This window comes from Lepidochelys kempii, chromosome 8 (genome assembly GCF_965140285.1).
Source record: "Lepidochelys kempii isolate rLepKem1 chromosome 8, rLepKem1.hap1, whole genome shotgun sequence".
Lineage (NCBI taxonomy): Eukaryota > Metazoa > Chordata > Testudines > Cheloniidae > Lepidochelys > Lepidochelys kempii.
The window spans coordinates 21,234,006-21,261,036 of record NC_136387.1 but is presented as its reverse complement, the minus strand read 5'-3'; the positions used below and the strand labels follow the sequence as shown (position 1 = coordinate 21,261,036).

The window sequence follows — 27,031 nt, the reverse complement described above, 5'->3', positions numbered from 1 at the left end:
TAAATCTGGCAAATGGGCATGGATGTGATACTCAAACCACGCTCGGACTCCCTAATAGATGCTTCAGTGCAAGGCAGATGACTAGATCAGATCTGAGGTGTAACATCTCCTTGGTTCACATGGGAAAATTACCCTTCCCACCATCTGTGTCATGGACTGCCCTCACTCCTGAACTTGCAGGATGGGCAGGGCAGCCCGAACTCAGGTTGAATTGTATTGCAAAGACTACTATAAATTTAGACTGGATGGGATGTAATAGACCAGTTTTATCCTGCTGGGTAGGAAAGGTTTGTTTCCTACAAGTATATCTTCAAGGGGTTTCTCTAGACAAGTTTTAACTGTCCCAAGCAATGGGGCTTCCACTGCTATTCTGCTGGCTAATCGATCTTGCCTGTAAGATTTGACCCTCTTGCCCTTGTTAATATCGCTAACATCCTGCCTTCCTACAGACAGAGAACTGGTGCCATGGAGCCTGGATGCAAATCAATGAATCTGCATTTACCTCGCTCCCCAAGTTCAAAGCAGTAACCTTTTCCTGATCATTAGGTGGGGTGCCTCTGCGGTTGGTTGGCTTCCACTGTGGCTGAATAATCATTGAAAATGCTATTTCTGCTCCCATGTTATTTCACTTACAAATTCTGCCTACATGGGGAAGGCACAAAGTCTGGAATTTTACTGGTGGTTTTTTTTAACCCTTCTAGGCGGCAGGAGTTGCGGGAGCTGCGCCTCCTTCAGAAAGAGGAACACCGGAACCAGACCCAACTGAACAACAAACACCATCTGCAGCTGGAACAAATGTTGAGGCGCTTTGAACAAGAAATGACGGTATGTGAGAAGGGGAAGGTGAACCTAAACGTCCTGGTTGCTTTGACTTCTCCTTTGCAGCCGTTCTTCAGATACAGAGTGAGAGATGCCATGTGCTCTAACAATAGGCATTGAATATCCTTGCTGACCAGCCTACGCAAGCCACTAAAAACTAATCCTAAACCCTTGCTCACTCTTCTGAAGCGATGCTGGCTGCGTTCACTTTGCTGGTGGAATGCGTCACTCAGAGAGGGCACAACAAGGAAACCCCATGGGAGCCACAGCCCTACGCTTGTTTGCCAGAACCCATTGCTGTGGGCCAGAACTTCCTTTATACCCACTCTATCCAATAGCAAAGGGGAGGTGCTGGGCCAGCTCTTGTCCCCATATTCTGGTGGTGTCAGAGCCGAGCCCATAGGTGAGATTTTGGGTACTATAAAATGAATACAGGTGAATTGTACTGCAGTGATTTACAGGCTGTGTGCCGAGCTGAGCCTGGTCAAGGGAGAGAAGTCAGCATGGGTTGAAATAAATGGATGTTTTTTATACCAAGTCCAGGTTTTTTTAAAAAACCTTTCAGGAGCCAGCAGATAAGTGTGTCCTGTCAGTAACCCCCAGTTCTGCTTGGAGGCCAAGAGGGACTATATGCATTTCATGTTTCCCTAAATATTTAGAGACACTCTTGACCTGTTTGACGTGGTGTCCAGTTTTTAATCCCTCCTTAAAAGGAAGTACCTGCTCGCTAAGATTTTTGCCAACATTGTGGTGTGACACATTAAGGAACATTAAGATGTGCTCCCTTTACAGTTCTCCTGAGGCACTTAAGTATCAAACCATATCCCACGAGGGCCCATGTTTCTCCTGACACTGGTATAATGCTGGTGTGACTCAAGAGTAGAAAGAAGACAGATATGTCTGTATCGACAGAGTGAAATGTTGCAGAAGGCAATGTCCTTCAGTGGTTTGCTTCCCTAGGGATGTTGAGCATGAAATCTTACATTTGGGCTTCTCCCAGCACCTGTCGCTACTAGAAGGATATTGCACGTCCGGAAAGAAATTCACCTGCTGAGCTGTTTGAGCCAGAGATGGAATAAGGGGGGTTCTGCTGCTCAAAATTGAGGTGCATCGGCAGAACTGGGGGTGAGACATTTGCACAATGCCTGCCCACCCCAGGCTTGGCTCTGCCCAATACAATTAGTATCTCATTTTCATAAACTTCTTGTGTCTACTCATGAAAAGAGGCTCAACTCCTTCAGTGCTTGCTATTTTTGATTTGAGAAAGAATAGAGCCCAGAGAGGGTTTAGTCTGAACCTCGTTCTCTTCCCCCCCATATAGGCAAAAAAGAGATTCTATGACACTGAGCTGGAGAACCTAGAACGTCAACAGAAGCAGCAGATCGAGAAGATGGAACAAGATCACTCGTTACGCCGGCGGGAAGAGGCAAGGCGCATCCGTGCTGAGCAGGAACGAGACTACAACAAATTCCAGGAGCAGCTTAAACAGAAGAAGAAGGAGGTAAAAATGGAAAGGGGATAGGGGAAGAACTGGTATGCGTTAGCTGTTATGGAGAACTTTTCTTCCAGGAGTGGATCACGGAATCCTTACCCAGGGGATAGCTTGAGGGTGGGGAGGTGAGAGGCAGCCGTAGCTGTCTTCAGTGGAGGCTTCTGCTTTTCTCTTATGCCCTAGGATTGTGCCTGTGGCCCAGCTCCTGAGGTGGAGCTTCAGCCTAAGTTACTCACTGAGAAATCTCTTCTCCTCTCTCAAAGGTCAAGACCGAGGTTGAGAAGCTTCCCCGGTATGTCCGCAAGGAGAGCATGAAGGTGAAGACAGAGGAATTTGCGCAGAAGAAGCAAGTCTTGGTAAGCCCAAGAAAGGATTAGCCCCACACCAAAGAGCAGAGGGATGCAGGAGAGGGGCACATGGTGACTTGGCTTCTTACCTCAAAGTGCCACAGGGCTTAAAATACCGAAGGTGCATGTAAAGTAACAGCTGGAAAACTGCTCACTTTACTGCCATCTCCCCCCAGGAACGAGAGTTTGTAGCCAAACAGAAAGAGGATCTGGAGCTGGCTATGAATAATATCACGGTGCAGAACAGGAAGGAGATCTGCGACAAGGAGCGCGAGTGCCTGAACAAAAAGCAGCAGCTCATGAGAGGTGAGTGGGATTGGGTGGGGAGGGAGAAAACAAATGCTGTAGTGATGGGTTTATCCAATGCTGGCTCTTCATACACAACAGATGCTGACCTAGCTGCAAGCTGGCAGGAGAAAGATTTAGCAATAAACAGCCTTGCCAGATCCTGCCTGAGTGTTTAATAATAATAATACTTAGCGGTTTAATCTCCAAAGCGCTTTACAAATACGAACCAATTAGGCCTCATAATTACAAGAGACAATTCACAGATATAGTTTGCAACCAGGGCCTCTTGGAAAACAGGAGGTGGTGTATGATTGCCCCTTCATCTGCTTTACTGCTCCTGAGTAATGGGATCCCTAGAGCTCAGGAGAAGAGCGTGTGTGTGTGTGTGTGTGTGTGTGTTTGTGTTTAATTTCTCTCCTTTTCCTTAGACCGAGAAGCCTCCATCTGGGAGCTAGAAGAGCACCACCTACAGGAGAAACACCAGCTTATCAAGCAGCAGTTGAAGGACCAGTATTTCCTCCAGAGACATGAGCTGGTCCGAAAGCATGACAAGGTAACAGAGTTCAGCCCTTCCTGACCTTGACCCTTTCTGCCACACAACAAGGCAGTGAGCCACTGCCTGGAACCTGCCCCTGGTGGTTCTGCAAGGAGTTGTCATTCCCACTCTTTGAACTGCGTGCCCCTGAGAGCGAAGGGAATGGGAAAAGGGGGATGGTGGTTGTTGCAGGTGAGTGGGCATGTAACAGGACAAGGAGTGAATATCAGCCTGTTTTGTTGCTAATATGTGGGATCCCTTCCCTGGGCTGTGAGAGTGTTGCCTTAAGGAGAGAGGCATGTGCTTAGAGACCTTAGACAATGAGCTATTTCCAGAAAGTCTCTGATCTGTTGCTGGTTTACAGGATGGCAGGGGAATTGAAAGTATGAAATAGTTGCATGAAAGCAGAAGGGCTTTGTGGTTAACCTGACTCACTTGAAATCCTTCAGTAAGATACCTGTGATCAGGATTGGCAAATGAGGATCCTAGCTGTTCTGTGGAAAAGAGCCCACCTGCCACCCTTGAGGGACAAGGATAGCACTGCACCTGTGTTTCTGCACCTGGAATGTTGCCATGATACAAATTACCTGGAGAACTATCTGCTCAGATTCTGGCTCTTTGCATCTTGCCCATGATCAGTTGTGTCTTCGTTTCTCCCTTTGTGATGGGAAGGGCCCCACTCCCACCTGGAGCATGGGGAATCCTTGCCCACCAGGCCATGTCACGGATTCAGAAGGGAGCACATGGCAGCTCAGACAGATCTGAATCCCTGTTGTGGGCTGCCACTCTTTCTTCATCTTAACCTCCATCCCCCGCTTTTCCTGTGGCCTGTTTGACAGCCTCCCTCACATTGTTTTCCTATAGCCCTAGGGAGGAGCTTTTGTTCTAGTCACCAGTGCTGTGGTGTTCTCCACCTTTCCTCAGCACGGTAACCACCCTCATGCTCTCCGTCGGCCTGACCTGCCTTTTCTCTTTGCTGACCTTGCTTTCTTTCCCTTTCGGCTTTGCTGTTCCAGGAGCGGGAGCAAATGCAACGGTATAACCAGCGAATGCTAGAGCAATTGAGGATTCGGCAGCAGCAGGAGAAAGGTCGTCTCCCCAAAATCCAGAGGAGTGAAGGGAAGACCCGCATGGCCATGTACAAGAAGAGCCTCCACATAAACTCCAGCGGGAGCATGTCAGAACAGAGGGAGAAGATAAAACAGGTCAGGCTCACTGAGCCAAGTGGTAACGCTGCAGAACACATGGTGCTATGGAAACTTCCCCCATGGAGCTAGAGATGGAGTACTGCAGTGCTTTGCAGGCGACATAGCAGTGCTAGAGGGAAACGCCAGCCATCTTTCAACTGTAGCCCACCCTGGGAAACTAAGGGGCAGCATTGATATGCCCTGTGGGGGGAAAGCAGTGGTATAACTTGTTGGTCCTCCTGTAACCCTTGAAAGCCTGTATCAAAGTAGTGCAGAGTCCTGCACTCAGGGAGGGATTTCCAAAGGCGGCACCTAAGTGACTTAGAACAAGTCAGTGGGATGTGTGCTCCTAAACCCCCAGAACCCAGCCACGTCCCTGCAGGTCCCATTATAAGGAGTAAGGGAAACGATTTCTCATCTCCTGTTCAAATGAATTGACCACGTTCATTAGTGTTAGGAGCCTGAGGTGAAAACTGCTCCTCGGATCTGGGGTTGCTGCTGAATGCCCCCAGCTCGTCCAACCGCTCAGGGGATTTTCAGTAGAATAACAGCAGCATAACAGGCCTGCTGCAGGCCCAGCAGCTTAACAATGAAGTGGATCACTTCCAGGATGAGCTCTTGTTCACATAAAAACACCTGCGTGTGGGTACTGTATGTCCACGTGGGTCTGGGATGTTCTGGGGCAGCCTAGGGGAGTGCCAGCAACCACTATATTTAGGTCCATCATATGTTTATTTTCCAGGCTAGAGGTGGAGCCTCATTTTAAATTTGCTCAATTAAAAGAGCACCTGTTTTGATCACCAGCTCTCGCCTGACTCTGTGGAGTTGGGGTTGAGTTTTGGCCAGGTTGTTTTGAATGGGTTATATACGGATGTCACAGTTAAACTGAGCATTTAAGCATCCCCCACCTTGGCTCTTTATTCCTTTGATGGTGTCAGCTCATTAACTTCTTAGCCAGCCTCTGCGCTTGGGTGGCTGAGGGTCCTGGGGCCTGCTTTCTGTTCCAGTTTGCTCAGCAGGAAGAAAAGCGGCAAAAGGCAGAGCGGCAGCAGCAGCAGCAGAAACATGAGTTCCAGATGAAGGAAATGAATGCCCAGTGTGAGAGCAACGCGAATGAACTGCAGCAACTGCAGGTAACCTGACACTGCGGCAGAGCTGCACGTATGCAGCCAGACGTATAGGCTGAGTGGGGGAGAGCACCATTCCACTAGCATTGCCTGTACGGAGGAGGGGTCTTGGCTGCTGTGAGAAATATGGTTGCGGGAATTGGCAGTTCAGGTTGACTAAACCCTCCCACCTGTTCCTATTAGAGGGTTCCCTTAAACATGTGATCATAGTTCAGAGCTCTGAGCTGCCTAAGGTTCAGCAGAAGTGGTGTAAAACCATAGGATGAGCCTGGGTGGAGAGGGGTCTCCATTTCATCTGGGGCATGTAGGGAGGGGATGGTTCTAGTGTGTCCTTGATACAGTCCGCCCACAGACTCCTTATACCTTCTTCTGGCTGTTTTATTTAGAATGAGAAGTGTCACCTCTTGGTGGAACATGAGACCCAGAAGCTGAAGGCCCTGGATGAAAACCACAACCAGCACCTGAAGGACTGGCGGGATATGCTGAGGCCACGGAAGAAGGTAACAATCCCTGCATGCAGGCCACTGGGGCCTGGTTGGCTGGCAGGGGTTGTGTCAATACAGTGACAGCATGTGACCGCAAGTACAACTCTCTTGTTTGTTTGTTTCTGCATTAAGGCTCTGGAGGACGAGCTGAACCAGAAGAAGTGGGAGCAGGAGATGTTCTTCAGACTGAGCGAGGAGGCAGATGGTCAAACCCCAGCATCCCCAAACAAACCTGTCAAGTTCGTTCCCTTCAGCTCTGCAGAGTGCTCATAACGCCTGGATCCGGGCAGGCCGGCAAGCTAGCTGGCGCTCGCTCTACCTTGATTAGCTGTGGATAAGCAACTCAGGACTGCTGGAACCCTCTCAGTGATACACCAGCCTCCCGCAGGGCAGTGCCCTTCTGTCCCTCTGCTCTGCCTGAGAGAAATACGGCCTCCTGCTACTTCTCTCTGACACTGTGGGAGATCAGCTTGATTCTGAGCAGAGGTGGCATTTCCTGGGGCTGGCTCACTCTTCCAGAAGAGCTGCAGTGACACTCCCTGCCGGGAGAGCTGGCAGGGCTCTGCCCGTGATCCTACTCGTGCTGTCTGCTGAACTCTTTATCCTGTGGATGAGCCTGGTGCCCATGCTGCATCCAATGCTAGATTGGAGCAACAAATGCTATGGACATGAGAGGTGTTAGAGGGGCTCAAATGCTGTTCAAAGTGGTTATTTAAACATCCCTGTTCTTCGTGGCTACCTCCTGCCCTTCTTTGTTGCCAGGGCAGTGGTTGGGTGCAGTTCATCAGCATTAGCACTGTGTGATGCTACCCTGGCCTCCTGGATCCGTGAGGCCTACAAAGGTTCAGATGGTTTTCTTACAAAACGCAAAGCAGAGTTACCTGCGTTTTACTGTGGTCTCCATCTCCCCTGGTTGCTCGAAAGGGGTTCAGCAGTTTTTCCTCCCAATTTAAACCCTGGGGGACTAGCTGGGCTCCCCCGCTGAAATGTGTCTGCTTTTCCTTTGTTTGCCCTGGGAGTTGCTGTTAAGTGGCACGGCTCCCCCTCAGGTTCCTAGCTACTCTGTGGCACTCGCTGACCCCGCAGGACTGTGTGGGGTATGGTGTCTAAGAATCAAACCTGGCTGTCACACAGGGCAGTATGAAGCATCACAGCTAAGCTGCTAGGCCAGCCTAAAACTCTTGCTGACTAAGAAAGGTTATGGTTGGAAGGAGGAGCGGGGAGAGGTTCATGGTTTTACTCAGTTCAACACACTGAGGTGTCAGTAGTGATCATGTGCCTTCTATATGGGGGGTTACTGCTTCCAGAAAAGACTTTTATCAGCCCTCAGAGCCGCGCACAAGCTGGAGTTCGGAAAGTGCTGTGCATTTTTGGAGCATGTAGATTAGCCAGCCAGACTTTTGCAACACAAATTACTTGCTGCAAAGCTTAGTTTCAAAGGATTGAAACTGGCAAAGACCCAGGCAGTCTGGATCTTAAATTGGTGATAGGGGAAGATACAATTGACACCTCTGGCTGGCTTGTAGCTGTATAGAGTAACTTCTTCCAGAAGTGATGCCTAAGCTTCTTAAGCAAAGACCTTGCAAAGACTTATCATGACTTTATCTCACATTCTTCTGGCTTCCTGCCAGGGGTTGGGGTTGTACAAAACTAGATAGGGCAGTTGTACCTCAAGTTCAGTCTACCTTTTTTAACCCACGTCCACACGATGCTGCAAATCAGAGTCTCTCTCCATCCCCAACACACAGATTGGCACCATGATGGTCTGCATCTCTGTTTAATTGTCACAAATGCATTTTGTAATAGCGACTGGGTAGGAGTAAGATTCCCTTATCCAAGCCTAGGCACTGCCAATCCTGAGAAGTCCCAAGGTATCCAGTCTACGGCCAGTCTCCTTATACTGTTCCAATCAGCAGAGTAGCAAGTGAATCTTGTGTTTCTGATACAGCTGCTTTCTGATTTTGACAAGAGCACAGAGCTGCCGTAGGGTACGGAGCACCTTGATATGTAGCATTCTATCCCTTGTGTGACTGTCTGATCACAGAACATCATTTGGTAGCAGTTAGCTTTTGCTTCCTTTGGTCTGTGTGCCACATTGTCATTTTATGCTTAAATCATATCTTCCAATCATGGGATCCTTAGAAAAAATATTCCACCTAAGAGCAACTGTGTCGTCATCTCAGGTGGTGTCCCAAGAGACTCACTAACTCTGCTAGGTAGCACCAGCTTGAGGAGACACGTATGTTAGCGTAGAATCCTAAATACATGGGATGTTGAAAGACTTTGCAGCTCAAAGGTGTAAGTTTCAAAACAGCTTTGTACCAAAGAGGGGGACATTTTCTATCTATCCATTTAGAATTTTTAAAAAGTATCTTTCAGTTTCCTGAAAACTTGTGTCCTCTTAGCTGTTCTGAGTTCCCTATGAAATTAAAGGTATTACTATTTTATTACTTTGCTCCCAGTATCTCTGACAGACTGACCTAAGCAGCCAGCCATACATAGTGGAGGCTTGACTGATACTTCAGCAGAAAAAGAAATGCACACAGAAGAACTGCATAGTTGGTTGTATCCTCTCTCAAAGCACCATGCGTTCTGAGACCTCGGGGTCCTCATTTTTTTGTTTTTTACTCACTACTCAGCACCTTTTCTGAAATGGTTAGTTTACCTCTATCTGCAGTATAACTGGTCCATTTCCCTACGTATCAGCTGTGCCTTCATGATGTACCATCTGTATGGTGATGTTGTCTGTCTGGGAGTCAATGTAGGAATGAAGGAAGTGAGTTGTCTTTGAAGAAGGACCTGGGTTGACTTGAGCCTTCTGATAGTGTTAGAAATACCTTACAGTAGCCCTGGGGCCATTTCTTGTTCAGTCTTGCTGCTGTAAAATTTAGAGGAACTCTGTGAAATCACTAGTGTCCCTGCGATTGGAATCCGCCCCCTCATCTTGAATGCGTGTGTGGTTGAAATGTTGATCATTGGAAGGACTTTCTGGAATACCTACACATAAGATACTTTTCCGGTTTAAATCTTTATGCTGGAAATACAGAGAGGAGGAACATGTCAAAACATGAACACAATATTCTAGACAGATGCTTCTCCGAACTCCATGCTGAAGAATCAGTCAGACCTAGACTTACTCCTAGCTTGGGCAAGAGTTTGATTTGTATGTTGTGCAGCAGCAGATGATGGGGACAACTTATGGGGGCTTCCAGCTTGAATGGGATATGCCAGCTCTTTGTAAATCAACAGTCATTCACTCATCAGTTCATCTTATTGGTGGCTGGGAACCTGTAACTTTGTTGCCATTTTCTTAACCTGGGGTTGGGAACTCTTTTTTTCCGATGCCATTTGCTGCCTCTCGATTGCTGTATAGGTGCACTGTAGCTTTACAAAAGTGCAATACTGATCTCTAAAAGGAGAGCAGTGAAGTGCGTTTTACAGTTGCAACATTTAAAGGAAGCTTGTTCTTCCTTTTAAGGGCCAGATTTTTTTCCCCTCTTTGGAAGTAACCTTTTTTTTAAGGCAAATAAAACCAACTTATTTTTGTCTGTTGTGGGGAGGGGATGTCATTTGTATGTGACTTTGAATAAAAGGTTTTTTTGGAAATATTTTGTAAAGTGTCTTCAGTGGGACAGTCACTCTGAATAATAATCTAATAAAGTAACAAAGTGAGATACTGGGTTTGTGTCTAACATTCTGTGTACTCTCTGAACTTGGCTTCAGATTGGCAGAGTTAGCCTTCTGCATGTATACTTGGGTTTCTCTGTGTGAGGGGACTCTGTGATACCCCTTCTGGGCTATGAACCTTGCAAAGCAGAATCTCCATTTTCGGATTCGACCTGGTGGCTCTGAAAACGCTGTCGCTGCGTGTAGCAACTTTGTATTGATGGATCTCTGCAGGGAAGCTAGACCTCTCTTCTAGATCTCAGCTTCAAGCTGTAGCTCTTCTAAAGTGCTTGCTGATGTTAATCTAAAGGTAGTTAAAGAGTGACGCTGTTTGGCAGAGTGAGGAACTGCACTTTCAATGGGACTTGTGTTCTGCCTTGAACTCGTCAGTAATAGTAATAGTGCTGTAACACCTTTAGTTGTGAGGAGCTCAAAACCCTTTACAAACATTTGTGAATTGGCCATGCCAACTTCTGATGCTGCATATGGTTACATATGAGACCCAGAGGTTAAGTGACTAATGTCCAGTTCTGTGTCATGAACCCCTGGACCAGGGTTTCATCTTTTGCTGGGGTGGACTCTGGCTTTGGGAACATCATAAAATTGTGATACAGTACTTCTTTCTTTACTGCGTTTATTCAGGAGGGCTGTCTGTGGCTTCTACACTACTTACTTCTCTAGTCTGCTCTGTCTAAATGTTTCTGTCTGTAACAGGCCATAGGGCCTATTTAAACTTCATTTTTTAATGTTGCTATAAATTCAAATTATAAACCAGTTTATATTATCCCCTTGGTGACTGAAGTCTAGCATCAAGTGGGAGGAGGGGCTCTCGGCTGAGACTGTATAGATTTATAATGGGAACGTGATGTGCTCCAGGACAATAGAGTAGGTGGTGGAAATAGAAAGCAAAGCGACTTTGAAGAACTGCCTGTGCGTTGATGTCTGCGTAAGAGTTGGATGTAATGGACCCCAGTGGAATAACAAAGAGATCAGACACCTCTGAGTACATGCATTTAATCTCTGCCCATGAGAGGCCTAAGGATAGAAAGGCAGGATTTACAGTTCTGCTATCTTGGTCTGTAGGATGGGAACTCGGGCAGGGGTTATAGGAAGTGGGGAAGGAGGGGTAGCTCTGCTGCCAGAAACAGCACTGCTGCGTTTCTAATTGGCCTGGGAAGCAACGCTCCTCCTCAGTGGGTGCAGTCAGAACGCCCCTTCTCGTTTCAATCTACTCTAGTCATTGGGCTAGAAAGGAACCGCAAAACAAATGTGACTGAGAGCTGATTGGGTGATGGAATGCCAAGATTGAATAAACGGTGTTGCACTCTTGTCGTCTTGGCTTTAGAGACTGGAATCTGCAACCCTTCAGCCAACATGACCGCTCATGTTGTTTTACACCTGCAACGCCATGCTGAGAAAAATGTAATCGCAAATAGACTCCCTGGCATCCCCCTTCCATACAATATAGCTACTGCCAGCGGGCAAATGCTCCAGTAATGACGTGACAAGCACCAGAGTAGAAGAATCTAGCAAACTATCTTACTTTTAGCTGCACCTCCCCACCAGGGCTGACAGTCTCCTGTACATTGCTCAGAAATCATTTTTCCTAATCAGCTTTCAGATTATGCTAGTGTAGAATGGATGATCCTATAAGATTATCCTCGCTTAAACTGTACCTCCTGTACAAAAACCTGGGTCAGATTTAAACATCAGGATAAATGTATTTTTATGAAAATGTTGAAAGAGATATAGTGAATTTTTAAAAAATATCCTTATCTACCTCCCTCCAAACACCAAATTAAAAACTAAGCTGTTGCCTGTACAAAAAAACTATGCAGAGTAACATCTGTGTCTTCTCTCAAGTTCCTACCAGGCTTGAGGTGTTGTATAGTATTGGCCCTACAGGGACAAGGTGTCTGAATCTTGTACCTACCATTTGCACAATTTCTACCTCTCCTTCAGCCATTCTTGAAGGATATCCTAACACAAATGGTGCTGTAGACATTTGCTTCTGGAATAACCTGCATCTCCCTTCTGAATACTAGAGGCTAGTGCATTTAAAGGATCCCATTTACAACTACTGCATTGTTAACCACTTAAATTCCTTGAAGACCAACTAGTTGGTGCTCAGGTCAAGTCAAATCTGTGGAGTCTACTTGTTTTTCCTTTCCTGTACTTTCCAGTAGTAGCATGAAACATGTCCCTGCCTCTTATTATTTTCCCCTGGGAGTTGCTGTTCAGTGACATGAGACCTTCCCTCCGCTCTCTGCGGGTGGTGGAAGCAGCTCCTTTTTCATGCCAATGACAAAGCCCCTGTAGTTGCACCCATAAGAAATCTAGTAGGGCTCATCTGGTAAGTCGGTCCCATGTTCTTTGCAGGGGGCGACTCGCACTTCCTCCATATGCCCATTAGGGGGTACCTGCATTAAAACATTGGGCACGACAGCCCCAGAGTACAGCTCTAAGGCTCATCTTTGCATGGGAAAATATAAAACTGGAGCTGGCCAATTTAGATGGATGTTTTTCCTGTTTCTTGGCCATATCTCATTAAGAAAAATCACCCATACCTGCCTCTGCTTACTTTGAGCCTCTGTGTTGCTTCTCACAGCCCGTAGGGAATTCCTGATGCTTCCCTTCTCCATTACTGGTGTCACACCCTTGGGATTGCCACTGACTTCCCATCTGGTAGAGGACTGAACATCAGAGACATAGAGCATGCTACTCCAGAGCCACTCCCCTTGTGACATCATACCTGTGCAAAGTGGGTGCAACCTGGTACCATTCTGACCTGGCACTGTTACGCCCACTCGGGCAAAAATGATAACCCAAGAGTCAAAGCAGTAGAAGATCAGTCCTCTTGGCTTTGGACTTGACCCTACCTGTCCTGGTGACTTAAGTCAGAGTGACAGGTGCTCAGCACTCAGGGCAAACTAGTAGGGTGTGGCTGTTGGGCAGAAATCTATTGGGATCCAGCCGTTAGTATGCTGTAAGCATTATTCTACCACACGCTTGCTCCAAAACATGACCACTTAAAGTGGCACTGTGGTTGTGTGTGTAGATTTGGCTCTTATCTTTGGTGGGAGGTGAGGGAAAGAACTGCCTTGGGATTGCCTTTAGTAGGGGAGAACTAGGGACACTTAAACATGCTTAAAACCTACCTGTAACTCTGCAATCCCTACAACAGTGGATGGATGGAAAAGTACCTGGTGCCCTGCCAGCCAGCCTGAAGAGTGTTCCACTGCCGTTTAGAACTGAATCTGGAGTACTGCCGTCTCCTTCCAGTACATTATTGATACCTGAAGAATGAGTAGGATGTGATTTTTAACAGTTAGGGCCTACTACAGTAAAGGGCATGACTCATTTGCTATCTTCCTGTTGGATTAATAGTTTACCAAGAATCTTTCATCTTATTCCAAATTGCTGAACTCTTCTTCACAGGAAGAAGGGGTGGAGTTTGGGGAGATCTTGACTTTTCAGACCTAGGGGGTCTAGAGGCTTTTTTGTGTGGTGCTCATGTCGGACTTAAGAAACTACAGCCTTACTTTAAACATGAGAGATGTGATCATCTGCTCCTAAATGTTGACTGCGAGACTCTTCCTTATCTGGTGCTGCTGCTGCTCTAAAACCCCTGCTCCTCTATGCAGAGGTATAAACAGAGGTATGGCCAAAGCAAAAGACACCTAAGCTCTAATCCTGACTTGTGCCTCAGTTTTCCCTTTATCAAAGGGCAATACTTGCCTACTTTGTAGCAGGGCTGGGAGGAGTAATGGATAATATGTTTGGAAGGCTAATAGAAAACTTAAATATAAAGTTGTTTATTTAATAAGCTACCAGGACTCAACAGAGATCCGATGAGTGCTCTATAATCCGCTTCCAGGCTACTCTGCCCTAGAAGCAATCTGGACAAATCAGTTCTCCACTCTTCTCCACAGCTATCTCCGAGCTAGTTAATTAAACCCCAGGTGCAGTTTGACAGCATTAGCTGCAATTGTCTCTCACCCAGCCACTTGTAGCCAGTGCAAATGCAACAGGTACTTGCTGTTCTATGTTGCAATAGCCTCAGAGAATTAACTCTAGTTGGACCCTAATACTGTCATAGAGCATCCCAGCCAGAATAACCTGTGCTATGCAGCAGTCCTGATACTGAGTGCTTCCTATTGATCTCTAGCAGTCTCTTGGCCTCCTGCCAGCTTTCATGTCCCTGAAGTAGCATGCTGGAGTGGGTTTATGAGGGCGTGCAGAGATATACACAGGAGTTTATTTTAGCAAGCCCTTATGTGGATAAACATTTATCTTAATTAATAAAAGAATAAACAGAAAGAGCTGCCTGTGTGTGCTTTGGGGAAAGTTCACCAATGGAAGAGCGGGTGGGTGCATGCAGATATTTGTGTGCATGTAAGAAAGTCAGAAAGGGCTGCAGAGTATGGTAAGGCAAAAGAACACAGCTGCAGCGATTCCCTTAGCTGGTACCTTCCAGCTGCTATTGCAGCAAGGAGGGGTACTGGGCCAAATAGCTTATACAAATTTTCTCCTTTGCTTTTAATAGTTCAATATTGGGCATCTTTATGCGGGGAGCGTATGGAATCCAAGAAGGGTGGTGTCTGCCCAGATGTGAAAGAGGCTTTTGTTCCTTCCTCTGAAGGGGGAAGATGAAAAGAACAGCCACAGTACACTTCCCCCCCAACCCCAGTCTTTTCCTAAACAAAACTCCTTTTGTGAACTCTGATCCACTTCAAGCTGACAAACGAGGTCTCCCACAGCCAGTGTCGTTGTCATTTAGGCCTTCTCTGCTTTTCCTAATGCTCTGCCTCTCAGATTCCCCTCATACACTGCCTCTCCTCAGCAAGGAGATTGGATGAGATTAATTTAATGGGGGTGGTTCAGTACTGAGTAGGTTAGCCATTAGCGAAGGCTGAGATTCTGCATAGAGTGGGCAGGGGAGTGAATCTGCTCCATAAGCAATTGGTGTTAGGCCACTTGGACACAGAGAGAGTGTGTGTGTGTGTGTGTGCGTAAAATTCCATAGCCACAAATTCCATGTCATTACAAGAGGGAGAACTCTGACCCACCTGCCCCCAAAAACCCTCCTTAGTTCTGGGGCTGAAGTGCCATCCTGGAATAAGAAAGGGAGTACTTGTGGCACCTTAGAGACTAACCAATTTATTTGAGCATAAGCTTTCATGAGCTACAGCTCACTTCATCGGATGCATACTGTGGAAACTGCAGAAGACATTATATACACAGAGACCATGAAACAATACCTCCTCCCACCCCCCTCTCCTGCTGATAATAGCTTATCTAAAGTGATCACTCTCCTTACAATGTGTATGATAATCAAGTTGGGCCATTTCCAGCACAAATCCAGGTTTTCTCACCCTCCGTGCCCCCCCACACACACACACAAACTCACTCTCCTGCTGGTAATAGCCTATCCAAAGTGACCACTCTCTTTACAATGTGTACGATAATCAAGGTGGGCCATTTCCAGCACAAATCCAGGTTTTCTCACCCCTCCCCCCTTTTTCCAAAAACACACACACACAAACTCACTCTCCTGCTGGTAATAGCTTATCCAAAGTGACCACTCTCCTTACAATGTGTATGAAAATCAAGGTGGGCCATTTCCAGCACGAATCCAGGTTTTCTCACCCCACCCGCCCCAAAAACACACACACACAAACTCAGTCTCCTCCAGCGAGAAACTGCTGAATTGGAATTCATTTGCAAATTGGATACTATTAATTTAGGCTTAAATAGAGACTGGGAGTGGCTAAGTCATTATGCAAGGTAGCCTATTTCCCCTTGTTTTTTCCTACCCCCCCCCCCACGTTCTGGTTAAACTTGGATTTATGCTGGAAATGGCCCACCTTAATTATCATACACATTGTAAGGAGAGTGGTCAGTTTGGATGAGCTATTACCAGCAGGAGAGTGAGTTTGTGTGTGTGTGGGGGGGGGGGTGTGTGAGAAAACCTGGATTTGTGCTGGAAATGGCCCACCTTGATTATCATACACATTGTAAAGAGAGTGGTCACTTTGGATAGGCTATTACCAGCAGGAGAGTGAGTTTGTGGGGGGGTGGAGGGTGAGAAAACCTGGATTTGTGCTGGAAATGGCCCAACTTGATTATCATACACATTGTAAGGAGAGTGATCACTTTAGATAAGCTATTACCAGCAGGAGAGTGGGGTGGGAGGAGGTATTGTTTCATGGTCTCTGTGTATATGTCTTCTGCAGTTTCCACAGTATGCATCCAATGAAGTGAGCTGTAGCTCACGAAAGCTTATGCTCAAATAAATTGGTTAGTCTCTAAGGTGCCACAAGTACTCCTTTTCTTTTTGTGAATATAGACTAACACGGCTGTTACTCTGAAACCTGTCATCCTGGAATAGGGATTCATAGCCTCTCAAAGCTGCTGCCACTAGAGGGCAACAGGAACACACAGTTGAGCAGGACTGATGCTCCTCTCTGGAATGCTAAACCTCCAAGCTAGACTGGTAGGCCTTTGTGTCGAGAGAAACGAGGTCTGAGGGGCCCTTGGGGAGCATTTTGGTGGTATTGGATATGTGAAGTATTCTGTTTAGACTCCAACTTTATGCAGGGCAGAAGGGGGTTTAAAACTGACCTTCCCCCCCCCTTCATATGTATGGTTTCATTAACAATAAGTGGTGCAGCAGTTAGAGTTGCAGGAAATAAAATTGTATGACATGCTGGAAGGTCGGTGTTACACGTTGAGGCTCTACAATTTCTCTGGCTGCCACCTGGTCTCAGCCTGCAATCCTCAGCCCCCTGGGACCTCATCAGTCTAGAATCCACCTGCCTCTGTTACCTTAGTCTTGGCAACTCTTAGGCATTTCCACTCACCATCTGCCCAATCTCCCAGTACCTGTGCTATCGAGCCACTTGTGGGAAAGTCAGCCACACTCCTAGGCCTCCGAGACAGAGAAGCAGCAAAGCTCAACTGCTGCTCACAGATGCTAGGTAGGAACAACTACTAAGGGAGAGGGGCAAGTATTCCCTTTGGATGTCTTTCATCTCTTTCTGCAGTTACCTTCCTCCCCTTGCCTAAGGTACATGCCTGCTGCCTCTCGGGGGCAGAGTGGGGGGAGGCTGAGCCCAGCAGAGGGGTAACGGAGAATTGGTAATCTGTCCGGTCCTTTAAGAAACCACACTCTCCTCCAGAGCCAGTGTAGCAGAATTAAAAGTGTAAAAGGAGCCCTGTTTGAGGAGCTGCCAAGGAGCGAGATGTGGTGGTTGTCAGGAAATTCAATTCATTTGGAAGCTAATGATGTGCCAGGTCTTGGGTAACTTTATAATGTAATTAAGATGCCCTGTGGCTAAGAGTAGATTGGTTACCTCACCTACTGGGGAGCTGCCTCAGACACAGGCTGTGGGTGGTACTGAGAAAATGGTGCAAATTCCTTCCTGGGCCCTGGAGAGTCCTGGGCGGGCAACAGGCCTTTGATGCTCACATAATGCAGTCAAACGGGTACATTGGGCTACCTCAGAGGTGCATTGCCAGGAACTGGCTGTGGTTGGCTGTACTCCCATCTCTGAGATGCAGCCAGTTTCATGGACAATGCTGGGGTAATCTCTATGTGCACGGGGATTTCAAGGATGATGTTTATTCCCATCAGAGAGGGAAAGGCTATTCCAGTTCAGCAAGTACCATGCTGTGCTGCTTTTAGTTTCTTCCGGTTGCATGTTGAAGGAGAGAAAACAGCCCTTTCTGTGAGTGCAGACTTGGTTTCTGAATTCTCATCTTTGTATGGCTGGAGTAATAAAGCTGGATTTTAGTTTGTTTGGAAGGTAACTGTAGGGTAGAGGATTAGATTACACCCAGGCAATATATTGAAGGTAGCAATACAGTATCTGAAGGATGAGGTGGGTTGGACAATATGGGACCTAGGTGCCTTTCCCCCCTCCCCCACATCTATAATGTGTCTGCTTCTCTGATATGTTTTATTTATTGCTGATGGCGTTTGCAAAGGTGAAAAGGAATAATGCACACAAACCAAAGGTGCAAGCCTCTTAACATGGCCTTCATTCCGCACAGCTGGTGTCATTCCTTCAGCGCACACAGCATTTCCTATAACCTGTTCCCAGGGAATTCATTTCTGATGTATATTATCATGGTAATAAAAGTGATAGCAGGGGTTCGGGTGGGAGAAAGGTCAAGCTGGGTCTCTGAGGAAAGATGAAAGTGATGCCTCTGGGGACAGTGGAATGGCCACACCAAGCAGAATGGGGCCAGAAAGAGGAGAGCTGTAGAATAAGGAGCACATCGGAGCACTCAGCAGCACAGCACAAAATGGAGGAAGCCTGAGAACATTGCTATTGTAACAGGCACAAGAAAACACCCCAAAGTCTAATTTATATCTATCTCTCTAGCGGTGCTGCTTCCTTTAAAAAAAAAAAAGGCAAAAAGAAAACTGCTCCTGCAGCAGTAGGACTCCTTACCTGTGCAGCCTTTGCAGGTTTGTGGCCGAAGGCTGGAAACTGTCAGAAACAGTGCTTAGACAGGGTCTGCTGATGAAAGCTGAATCAAAGCCAGCCTTTCGGCTCACAGCCGTGGCGCCAATTAGGGAGGGCAAAGTTTTTGCACTTGCTCAAAGGTCCATAGGCTGCCAAGCCAGGTGGACTGGGGCGCAATCACTTTTAAGCAGTGGTTCTTTAGTAAAGTACAGCTGCTGCCAGAACGTTGCTTCAGCGACATGGTTGCAATGCCCCTGAAACTTGACCCAGCCATCCCGCCACATAGTGCGTGGCCAAATGGAGAGTCGCGGAGAACCTGACGCCTGACAGCACTGACTTTTGCACTGTGTGGGTAAGAGAGAGGGGAGACTCTCTGGCTGAGGGAGCCCTGGGGTCCTGCAGGTGGCGAGATAAGAGGGGACCAGAACAGTTCGGGGTGGGGGGGAGATACTGGAATTTGCCCCTCCCACTCCAAGAAATATCTGAATTGGCACATCGGTCTCCATGCCCCCCGTTTGGGGTCAGGACCCAAGGTCCTACCTCTTTCACTTGCAAAAATAGCCTTTAAAATTGCCAATCGATCATGGAAGTTGAATATTTGTACCACTTTTCCTAAAGCTGATGGCCTCCCCCTCTATCTCCAGCTGTCCAGGGCTAGCCTTAGGAGTCAGTAAAATCTGGGGATGAAGGTCCTTCAGTATTCTTGGGGAGGGTGTGACCCTAGATCCATCACTTTGTGGTGATCTTACTGCCTCCGCCCACAGCCATTACCTCCCTCCTACTTTTCTCCTGCTTCTGAGAGGGCTGCTTTTCTGTGCAGCCAGCAAAACCTCTGCCCCTGAGGAGGGGAAGCTCGCTAAGGTGGGAGGAACCTCTATTACAGAGGTTCTCCAGCTGTGGTCTGTGGAGCACTTCCTGGAAGCTTGTGAAAAGGTAGTTGGTCGCATGGTACTGGCTCCTTCTCCATCTTTCCAAATACTAATTTGCATGAACAGACAGCTAAAAAATATATTACATACTTTTGTAATGCTGATCTCCTGTAGAAACAGGAGATTGTCCTGTGGGCACCTCTCTGGTAGGATGAGTCATCTTGTAGAAAAGTTTGCAATCCTTGATCCGTTGGATTAAATGTGGCGCAGAAAGCAAGGGCTTCCTCCAGTTCAGATCTGGCTCTGTGCCCTAGTTCGTCTGGGGCCTTTGGCAAGTCACTTAGGACAAGATTTGTAAATGTATTATAAACCCATGGGAAGTAAGGTGCTTAAATACCTTTAAAAACTGACTCCTTGCCTTAGTTTTCAAGTCTGTAATTTGGGGTGTATCTAAGCGTGTGGAGTTGTTTTCAAAAGCAACCTGAACCCAATGCTCCCCATGCCTGCAACCCATCTCCAACTACCTTCCAGCCCAAAGGGTCAGCACGGTGGCAGACTGTGTGCCTCCTCCTGTCATCCACCCCTGCCTTGTTGTGCTGTGTGTGCTATGGAGTAAGAAGTGCTGCAATTCGTCAACACAGGTACTCCAGACAACACTCAGTGTGTACACGGTGGTGCTGGCTGGCAGGGGTGGGACATATAACCACCACTGTACCAATCCCCCGGGCAGATGGAGGTAATCAGAGAGGTCCTGAGTTGAGAGGGGCGCGGACAAATCGCTGGGGAATAGAGCACAGGGTGGGGCAAGCACATGGAGCATGAACAGGGTAGTGTATGGAGGGGGGGGGGCACAGAGGGAAGGAAGGGACAGCACCATTGTCAGCTCTTGTGATTTTAATGTGAGTCTCATATTTGTCCTTGAAGCCCCAGCTTCCAGGAGACTGTGGGAGAATCTCAGCATTTGTTGTTAAAGTACATTACTAGTTTTCATGGTTATGAAGAAAGAAAATAGGATCCCCTCTGCCCCCCCCCCCGGCTCAAATAGCAATAAGCATGAAAAATACCCCCAGTACACGTGTGTTTTTAAAAATCTGGTGATTTGATAAGCCAATCCTGTGATTTTTTTTAGGGGCCTGATGAGCAAATTTGGAGGGCAAAATGGGTCCAGAGGCACAGAGTGGCGTGGGTGGGGTGGAAGAAGACACTGCCGCCTCCCCCCACGCGCGCCTCCAGAGTCATGCACAGAGACACACTATAAATGCAGGGCAGCGTGCAAATTGGGGGCTTTCAGGGCTGGAGGAATGAGCGGTAGAGCCAGCTCCTTATTCTTCCATCCCTGCCCCCTGCTCTCCCTGCCCCTCCCCCCCAAAAAACAAACAAACAAACAAACAGAACCGGGTTGGGTGGTTGCACTAATCCTTCTGACAGGTTTCAGAGTAACAGCCGTGTTAGTCTGTATTCGCATAAAGAAAAGGAGTACTTGTGGCACCTTAGAGACTAACCAATTTATTTGAGCATAAGCTTTCGTGAGCTACAGCTCACTTCATCAGATGCATGCCATGGAAACTGCAGCAGACTTTATATATATACAGAGAATATGAAAAAATACCTCCTCCCACCCCATTGTCCAGCTGGTAATAGCTTATCTAAAGTGATCATCAGGTGGGCCATTTCCAGCACAAATCCAGGTTTTCTCACCCTCCACCCCCCCACACAAATTCACTCTCCTGCTGGTGATAGCCCATCCAAAGTGACAACTCTCTACACAATGTGCATGATAATAAAGTTGGGCCATTTCCTGCACAAATCCAGGTTCTCTCACCCCCTCACCCCCCTCCCAAAAACCACACACACAAACTCACTCTCCTGCTGGTAATAGCTCATCCAAAGCGACCATTCTCCCTACAATGTGCATAATTAAGGTGGGCCATTTCCAGCACACATCCAGGTTTTCTCACATCCCCCCCACCCCCATACATACTCCTTCTGAGCAGATCAAGCCGATGCAACCCCCCGGCCCGGGCAGGTCTAAGCAGTCACGCCTCGCCGCTGCCCTCTCCGGGCCATGCTGGGATCCGCACCTCCCACCCGCGTGCACGGCCGGAGCGTGTCACTCAGCAGCGGGGCTGGGGCGCGCGGCGCAGAGACGAGTCGCCGTGGCAGGGGGAGCCGGGCTGTGCGGGCTGAGCACAAAGGCTCCCTTTGGAAGACGCGCACGGCGCGGAGGCCGCCTTCCTCTCCTCTGGGGAGCGCCGCTTGTCTCCCGAGCAGCCTGCTTTGCGCTCCCGAATGGGGAGGGGAAATTGCTCTTCCCCGTGAGGTGAAGGCGTTTTGCTGTTGAACTTTTGGTTGCTTTTAGCTGCTGCCGTACGGCTCCCTTTGTCCCTTCCTAAAAAGAAGCTGGGGCCAAATGAGGAGACCGATGGGGCTAAAATGATGATGGGGTGGGGAATCTACTGTTCAGAGCACAAGTTGACTATCCCCACCAGAATTCAGTCTCCAAGAGTCCTTTGCCCCCATCCTCTGGAGCAGTGGTTTTGGGGGTCCGGGAAAGGTGGGGTTACCACCGAATAGTGGTTTTCAACCTGTGGGCCCACACAGCCTGTGTCTGAAATTTCCAAAGGGCTCCGCATTTCCATTTGAAAATTTGTAGGGGTCTGAAATGAAAAAAAGGTTGAAAACCACTGCTCTGGTGCTCCCCAGAATGCGACTGGCGGGGCTGCCGCCTCGGGGCAATGACGGGGACACCAAAGCCAGTCCGAGCTGGAGCAGCAGACCGGGAAAGGCAAAGGCAGCAGCAGGAGACAGTGCCAGAAACTCTGGCGGCCTCAGTAGTTCGTGTAACTGGAAGAAGAACAGGAGGACTTGGCGCACCTGAGAGACTAACCAATTTATTTGGGCATAAGCTTTCCTGAGCTACAGCTCGCTTCATCGGATGCTCATGCTCAAATAAATTGGTTAGTCTCTCAGGTGCCACAAGTCCTCCTGTTCTTTTCGGGAATACAAACTAACACGGCTGCTACTCTGAAACCTGTCACTGGAAAGGCGTCGGTCCCCCCACCTCACCCCGTCCTGCCAGCTGCGGAGGCTAGCGCTGCGAGCAGGCACTGGCTGAGCCTTAGTGTGCTCATAGCCCTTTAAGAGCCCCGGGAGCTGGGCTGGGTCTGAGCACATAACTCACTGCCCGTGCCTGGGCGGGATAGGCTGCTCCGGCAGGGGTGGGCTGGAAGAAGGAGTCCTCCATCTGCAAACTCTGGAGAGAGGGGCCCGGAGGGAGGAAGAGAGGAGAGGTGGCAGAGGCTTTGCTATCGCTATCCCAGCTGAGCGTCTCTCTGATCGTGGAGTAGGGCATTTCTTTTTCACCCCTCCTTCCTCTCTATGCTTGCTCCCTAGTCCAAGGCCTGGAAGCTGTATGTGTGGCGGGAGCTGTGCTGCACCAAGCCCCGGTCTCTTGCTCTTCCCCCTCTTTTCTTTGTAGCCCGGAGGATTATTTGTACACTTCCCTTTGCTTTTGGGGGCCGGATTGCAAAGGACAGAGCCATGCCCAGGAGGAGCATCTTGGAGGTGAAGGTGCTGGACGTGCAGAAAAGGCGAACCCCCAACAAACACTATGTGAGTGTCTAACCCTCCCCCCAGTCCCGCCCCCCTGATCTGGGGATGGAGCACCCGGTCCCAAAACCATCCCCAGGACCTTTGGGAAAGGCGTGGGAGCACTTTAAGGTTTCTGACTTTCTGTAACTATTTCCAAATAGACCAAAACTAGCCCTCCCTGGTGCTGCTGGGCTGGGAGCCTGCCAACCCTTTCCTTGTGGGACTCGGTAAAGTCCTGAAAGAAAATGCTGGTTATAGTGATAGCTTCTCTAGCAAAGGGGATCTTCTTAGGATCCGGGTAGCTTTTTCAAGTTTTACTGTGTGTAATTAACCACCCTCTTTCTCCAAGTTAACTTAACAGGGAATTCATTGCAATTGCAATATTTTGTTAGTTGCATTTACAATTTCTTAGTATTACTAGTTAGTCACTTAGCAGCTCCCTACTGAAGAATAAACTCTCTTCTATCTCCTGGGCTGGTGGAGCGCATGAGGTCCCCCGCTGCGCTCCATTTGTGTTGTCTTAACTAAACAAAGGCAGGGCACTGTGTGTCTTTCACACAGTACTAGTTGTAGGGCCGGTATTCCCTTTGGACCTTCTTTGGTTGGGAGGGGAAGGGTTACATATTGCTCACCACAGGGACCTCCTCTCTGGAGAAGTTTGACTCCTTGGTTCCCGAAGCACTGACCCAGCGTGGGAGGCAGAGATTCTTGGTACAGAATTGTAGTAGTCATTTTTTAAAAGTTTGTTTTAGATTATAGTTGCTGGAGCAAAGTCCGGAGAGCAGCTGCCTCCCTGGCTAGCAAGCGGATTTTGTGATTCCCTTAAAGGAAAGTGATGGCTGTTCAGACAATTCTGCTATCTCAGCTCTGGCCTAAATTGTCCTACTTTACACAGTAGGCAGCACTGTACTGCTCTGTGCATATATGAAGCTAACATTAAAAAATGCATGTTGGATTTCTATAGCCTGAGAAGGGCAAAGGCAGGAAGTCTTTTCGTATTCACACGTCCCATACCCAGTGCGTACATTGCTGGCTGTTTGAATCCTAGTCTTGATGTATCATGACCGGCTCACAGCAACACTGAGCTGTCAGGTTCTGCCTGGGAGAGCAAGCCTATTGGGAGCACTTGCAGTCCGACTCCTGCCTTATGTCATTACCATTGAAGCAAGATATGTCTATGAATGGACCTCTTGCTCTCTCCTCTCTGATATTCCACCTACCTAGTGGCAAAGGCCTGTTGTTGCTATTTATTTAGCTCAGCAAATGTGCATAATGCTTTACAGACCATGTCAAAATAAGCCCTTTGTCCAAGGAGGTTGTAATCCAGCCCCGGTAGGGTGTCCAGGCCAATGGCTAATAATGCACAGGGTATGTACTGGCTGAAGAAGTCTAACTGAGAAGGCTAGAAAAAGAGAGAGGCAGGTGGCATGCAGGAAGCTGGTGGCTGTTGCAAGTGTGAGGGGCAGCACACAAGAAAGCGAGGAGAAGAACAAGGAGTGATGAGGACTGTAGGATAACATGGGAGCAGAGGTGCAGACAGAACGGTGGTTTTCTGGCTCCTTGTGGGTTGTGAAATGGAAGTCTGCAGTGCCGGATTTGGCAGGGTGCAGATATTAACTGCTTTTGGGGAGCCATTTTGTTGTACTTATAGAATGTGGGGGTTTGTTCCACTTTTAATAGCCATGAGTCCTATAGTCTGCATGGCCTGTTTGTTTCTTCCATGCATAATGCCCAGTTGATAATATCAGTCAGGGAGTTGCTCCAGTGCTGATTTTCAGTATATTCCTGCTAAACTGGGAGCTCTTTGGGGACAGGGATCATCTCTGTCTTTGTGTCTTGTACAGTGTTGTATATGTCTGCGCTTAACTAATGATGGGGAATAAATTCCCCAATGTGATATATTATTGGTGTGGAAGAGACTTTTCATCTTCCTCTAATGTATCTGGCCTTAACCACTTCTGGAGCTGAGATGCTGCTGGATTTAGTCCAGTGTAGTGTGGGAAATCTACGCAGTGCACCGTGTATAATAGAACCCCAGGCACGCCCCTAGCAGACAAAGCTATGGTTAATGTTGGGAACTTGCACTCCCAGTGTTTGTGATTTGCAACCCAGTTCCTCTCATAGTGAAAGGATGATAATGCTGGAAAGGTACCTGACAGGTTTGGTGTAATAGAACCCCAGAAAGTGCCATTAGTACATTGTTTTCTAGTGGGTAGATGGACTGGTGCTGGTAACATGGCCTTTAAAATCCACCAGTTGCAGAGTTCTGAGTTGCTGTGCCCCAGCCTATTTTGAAACTGGGACAGACCTGTTTTCTAGATAGCAATCAAGGAGCTCAATTAAACCTGTTTGTACTGCCTGTCTCCGCCCACGTGTGACTGTGAAGTGAAGCTAGAGGGTTCTGTCCTGGATTCACTGTGAGCTGCCCATGTTCTATAAACTACAGATCAAGGGACCTCCCAATACCTAGTGGACACTTTATGAAAAAGCCCTGAAATATAACTAATAAAATTTAAAGCTGGCTTCTCCCCTTGGCATAACCGTAACATGGGACAGTCCATTGACGCACACACTGTTAATTCTGCACCACATAAGGCACCTCCTGTATGGTCTAGGCTATGACGTTAGGAATTTGAGTGACACTCTCCTTCCACTAATGTGCATTTTAATAATGACTGAGCTGTGACACCCTGGAGTTCTTAGAAGAAATGCTACCTTTTAAAAATGGCAAAGAGTCCAATACGTCTGTTAGTCTATAACAGGGGTTGGCAACCAGTCAGAAGTGGTGTGCCGAGTCTTCATTTATTCACCTTAATTTAAGGTTTTGCGGGCCAAATAATACATTTTAACGTTTTTTAGAAGGGGTCTCTCTCTGTAAGTCTATATAGTATATAACTAAACTGTCGTATGTAGAGTAAACCAGTGTTTTCAAAATGTTTAAGAAGCTTCATTTAAAATTAAGTTAAAATGCTGATCTTATGCCGTCAGCCCGCTGCCAGCCTGGGGTTCCGTTCCGCTAGGCCGGCAGCGGGCTGAGTGGGGTCCCGGCCTCAGCCGGCAAGGAGCCGGCAGGCAGAACCCCAGACTGTCAGCGGGCTGAGCGGGGCTAGTGGCTGGGACCCCAGACCGGCAGTGGGCTGAGTGGCTCAGCCCGCTGACACTCAGCCCGCTGCTGGTCTGGGGTTCCGTCTGCTGGCTTCTGCCAACCAGGGTCCCGGCTGCTGGCCCCGCTCAGCCCACTGCTGGTCTGGGATCCTGGCCCTGCTCACATAAAGTGGGTACCTGCCTTCTCCCTGGTTCTAGCCCATTCTCTTCCTCTCTCTCTCTGCACTGAGCTGAGGGTGGGAGTGCACTGAGCACAGGGCTGGGGGTGAAGGAGCAGGTTGGGGTGTAGGGTCTGGCCAGGAGCTAGAATGAGGGAGGGGGCTCAGGGTTGGGGCAGGAGGTTTGGGTGTGGAGTGCTACCTGGGCAGCTCCCATTTGGTGCAAGGGGTGAAGGTGCGGGGGGAAGGGTGCAGGAGCTCCCGTTTGGCGCTCAGGGTAGGCGTGGGAATGTAGAGGATGCAAGAGTCAGGGTGTGGGGGGCTGGAGTCAGGGCTAGGGTTGTGGGGGGGTTCAGGGGTCAGGATAGAGGGCTGAGTGTGTGTGGGGAGGTGCAGGGGTTAGGGCTAGGGTTGTGGGGTTGCTCCCAGCCCCCTACCCAGAGCGGCTCATGGCAGGGGGCTGGAGGGGATATGCCCTGATTCCACTCCCCTTCCCCAAGACCCCATCCCCACCTCTTCTCCACTTCTCCCCCTCCCTCGCATTGGCCATCAGCTAATCGGTGGCAGGGAGGGAGCGGAGGAGTTGCAGGAACCCAGCCCGCTGGGGGGGGACCTTGCCTGCTCTGCAGCAGCAACCGGCAGAACCAACCTTCTTCACCCTGCACCCGTGGGGGCGCAGAGAAGAGCGGGCCGGGGCAGGCAGGATTTTTAATGGCACGCTGCTGCCTGCCGGGGTCCCGGCTGCCGGGACCCAGCAGGCAGCAGCGTGCCATTAAAAATCGGCTCGCGTGCCATCTTTGGCACACGTGCCATAGGTTGCTGACCCCTGGTCTATAAGGTGCCACAGGACTCTTTGCTGCTTTTACAGATCCAAACTAACACAGCTAC

The 27,031-nt window shown here is 48.4% G+C and overlaps 2 protein-coding genes across 6 annotated transcripts in view; both read left to right on the top strand.

The window, feature by feature from the left end:
* Window positions 1–8,795, top strand: part of STK10 (serine/threonine kinase 10) — a 71,571-nt gene extending 62,776 nt beyond the window's left edge. For all 4 annotated transcript variants that reach the window (XM_073355805.2, XM_073355806.2, XM_073355807.2 and 1 more), the window contains 9 exons: window positions 702–825; window positions 2,141–2,320; window positions 2,575–2,667; window positions 2,835–2,964; window positions 3,375–3,499; window positions 4,498–4,686; window positions 5,676–5,801; window positions 6,182–6,295; window positions 6,413–8,795. In XM_073355805.2, the coding sequence (XP_073211906.1) occupies window positions 702–825; window positions 2,141–2,320; window positions 2,575–2,667; window positions 2,835–2,964; window positions 3,375–3,499; window positions 4,498–4,686; window positions 5,676–5,801; window positions 6,182–6,295; window positions 6,413–6,553 (1,222 nt within the window). In that variant the 3' untranslated portion in view covers window positions 6,554–8,795. The remainder of the gene's footprint in view (window positions 1–701; window positions 826–2,140; window positions 2,321–2,574; window positions 2,668–2,834; window positions 2,965–3,374; window positions 3,500–4,497; window positions 4,687–5,675; window positions 5,802–6,181; window positions 6,296–6,412) is intronic.
* A 13,692-nt stretch (window positions 8,796–22,487) lies between these two features.
* Window positions 22,488–27,031, top strand: part of SH3PXD2B (SH3 and PX domains 2B) — a 119,647-nt gene continuing 115,103 nt past the window's right edge. For both annotated transcript variants that reach the window (XM_073355810.2, XM_073355809.2), the window contains exon 1: window positions 22,488–22,901. In XM_073355810.2, coding sequence (XP_073211911.1) covers window positions 22,830–22,901 — 72 coding nt within the window. In that variant the 5' untranslated portion in view covers window positions 22,488–22,829. The remainder of the gene's footprint in view (window positions 22,902–27,031) is intronic.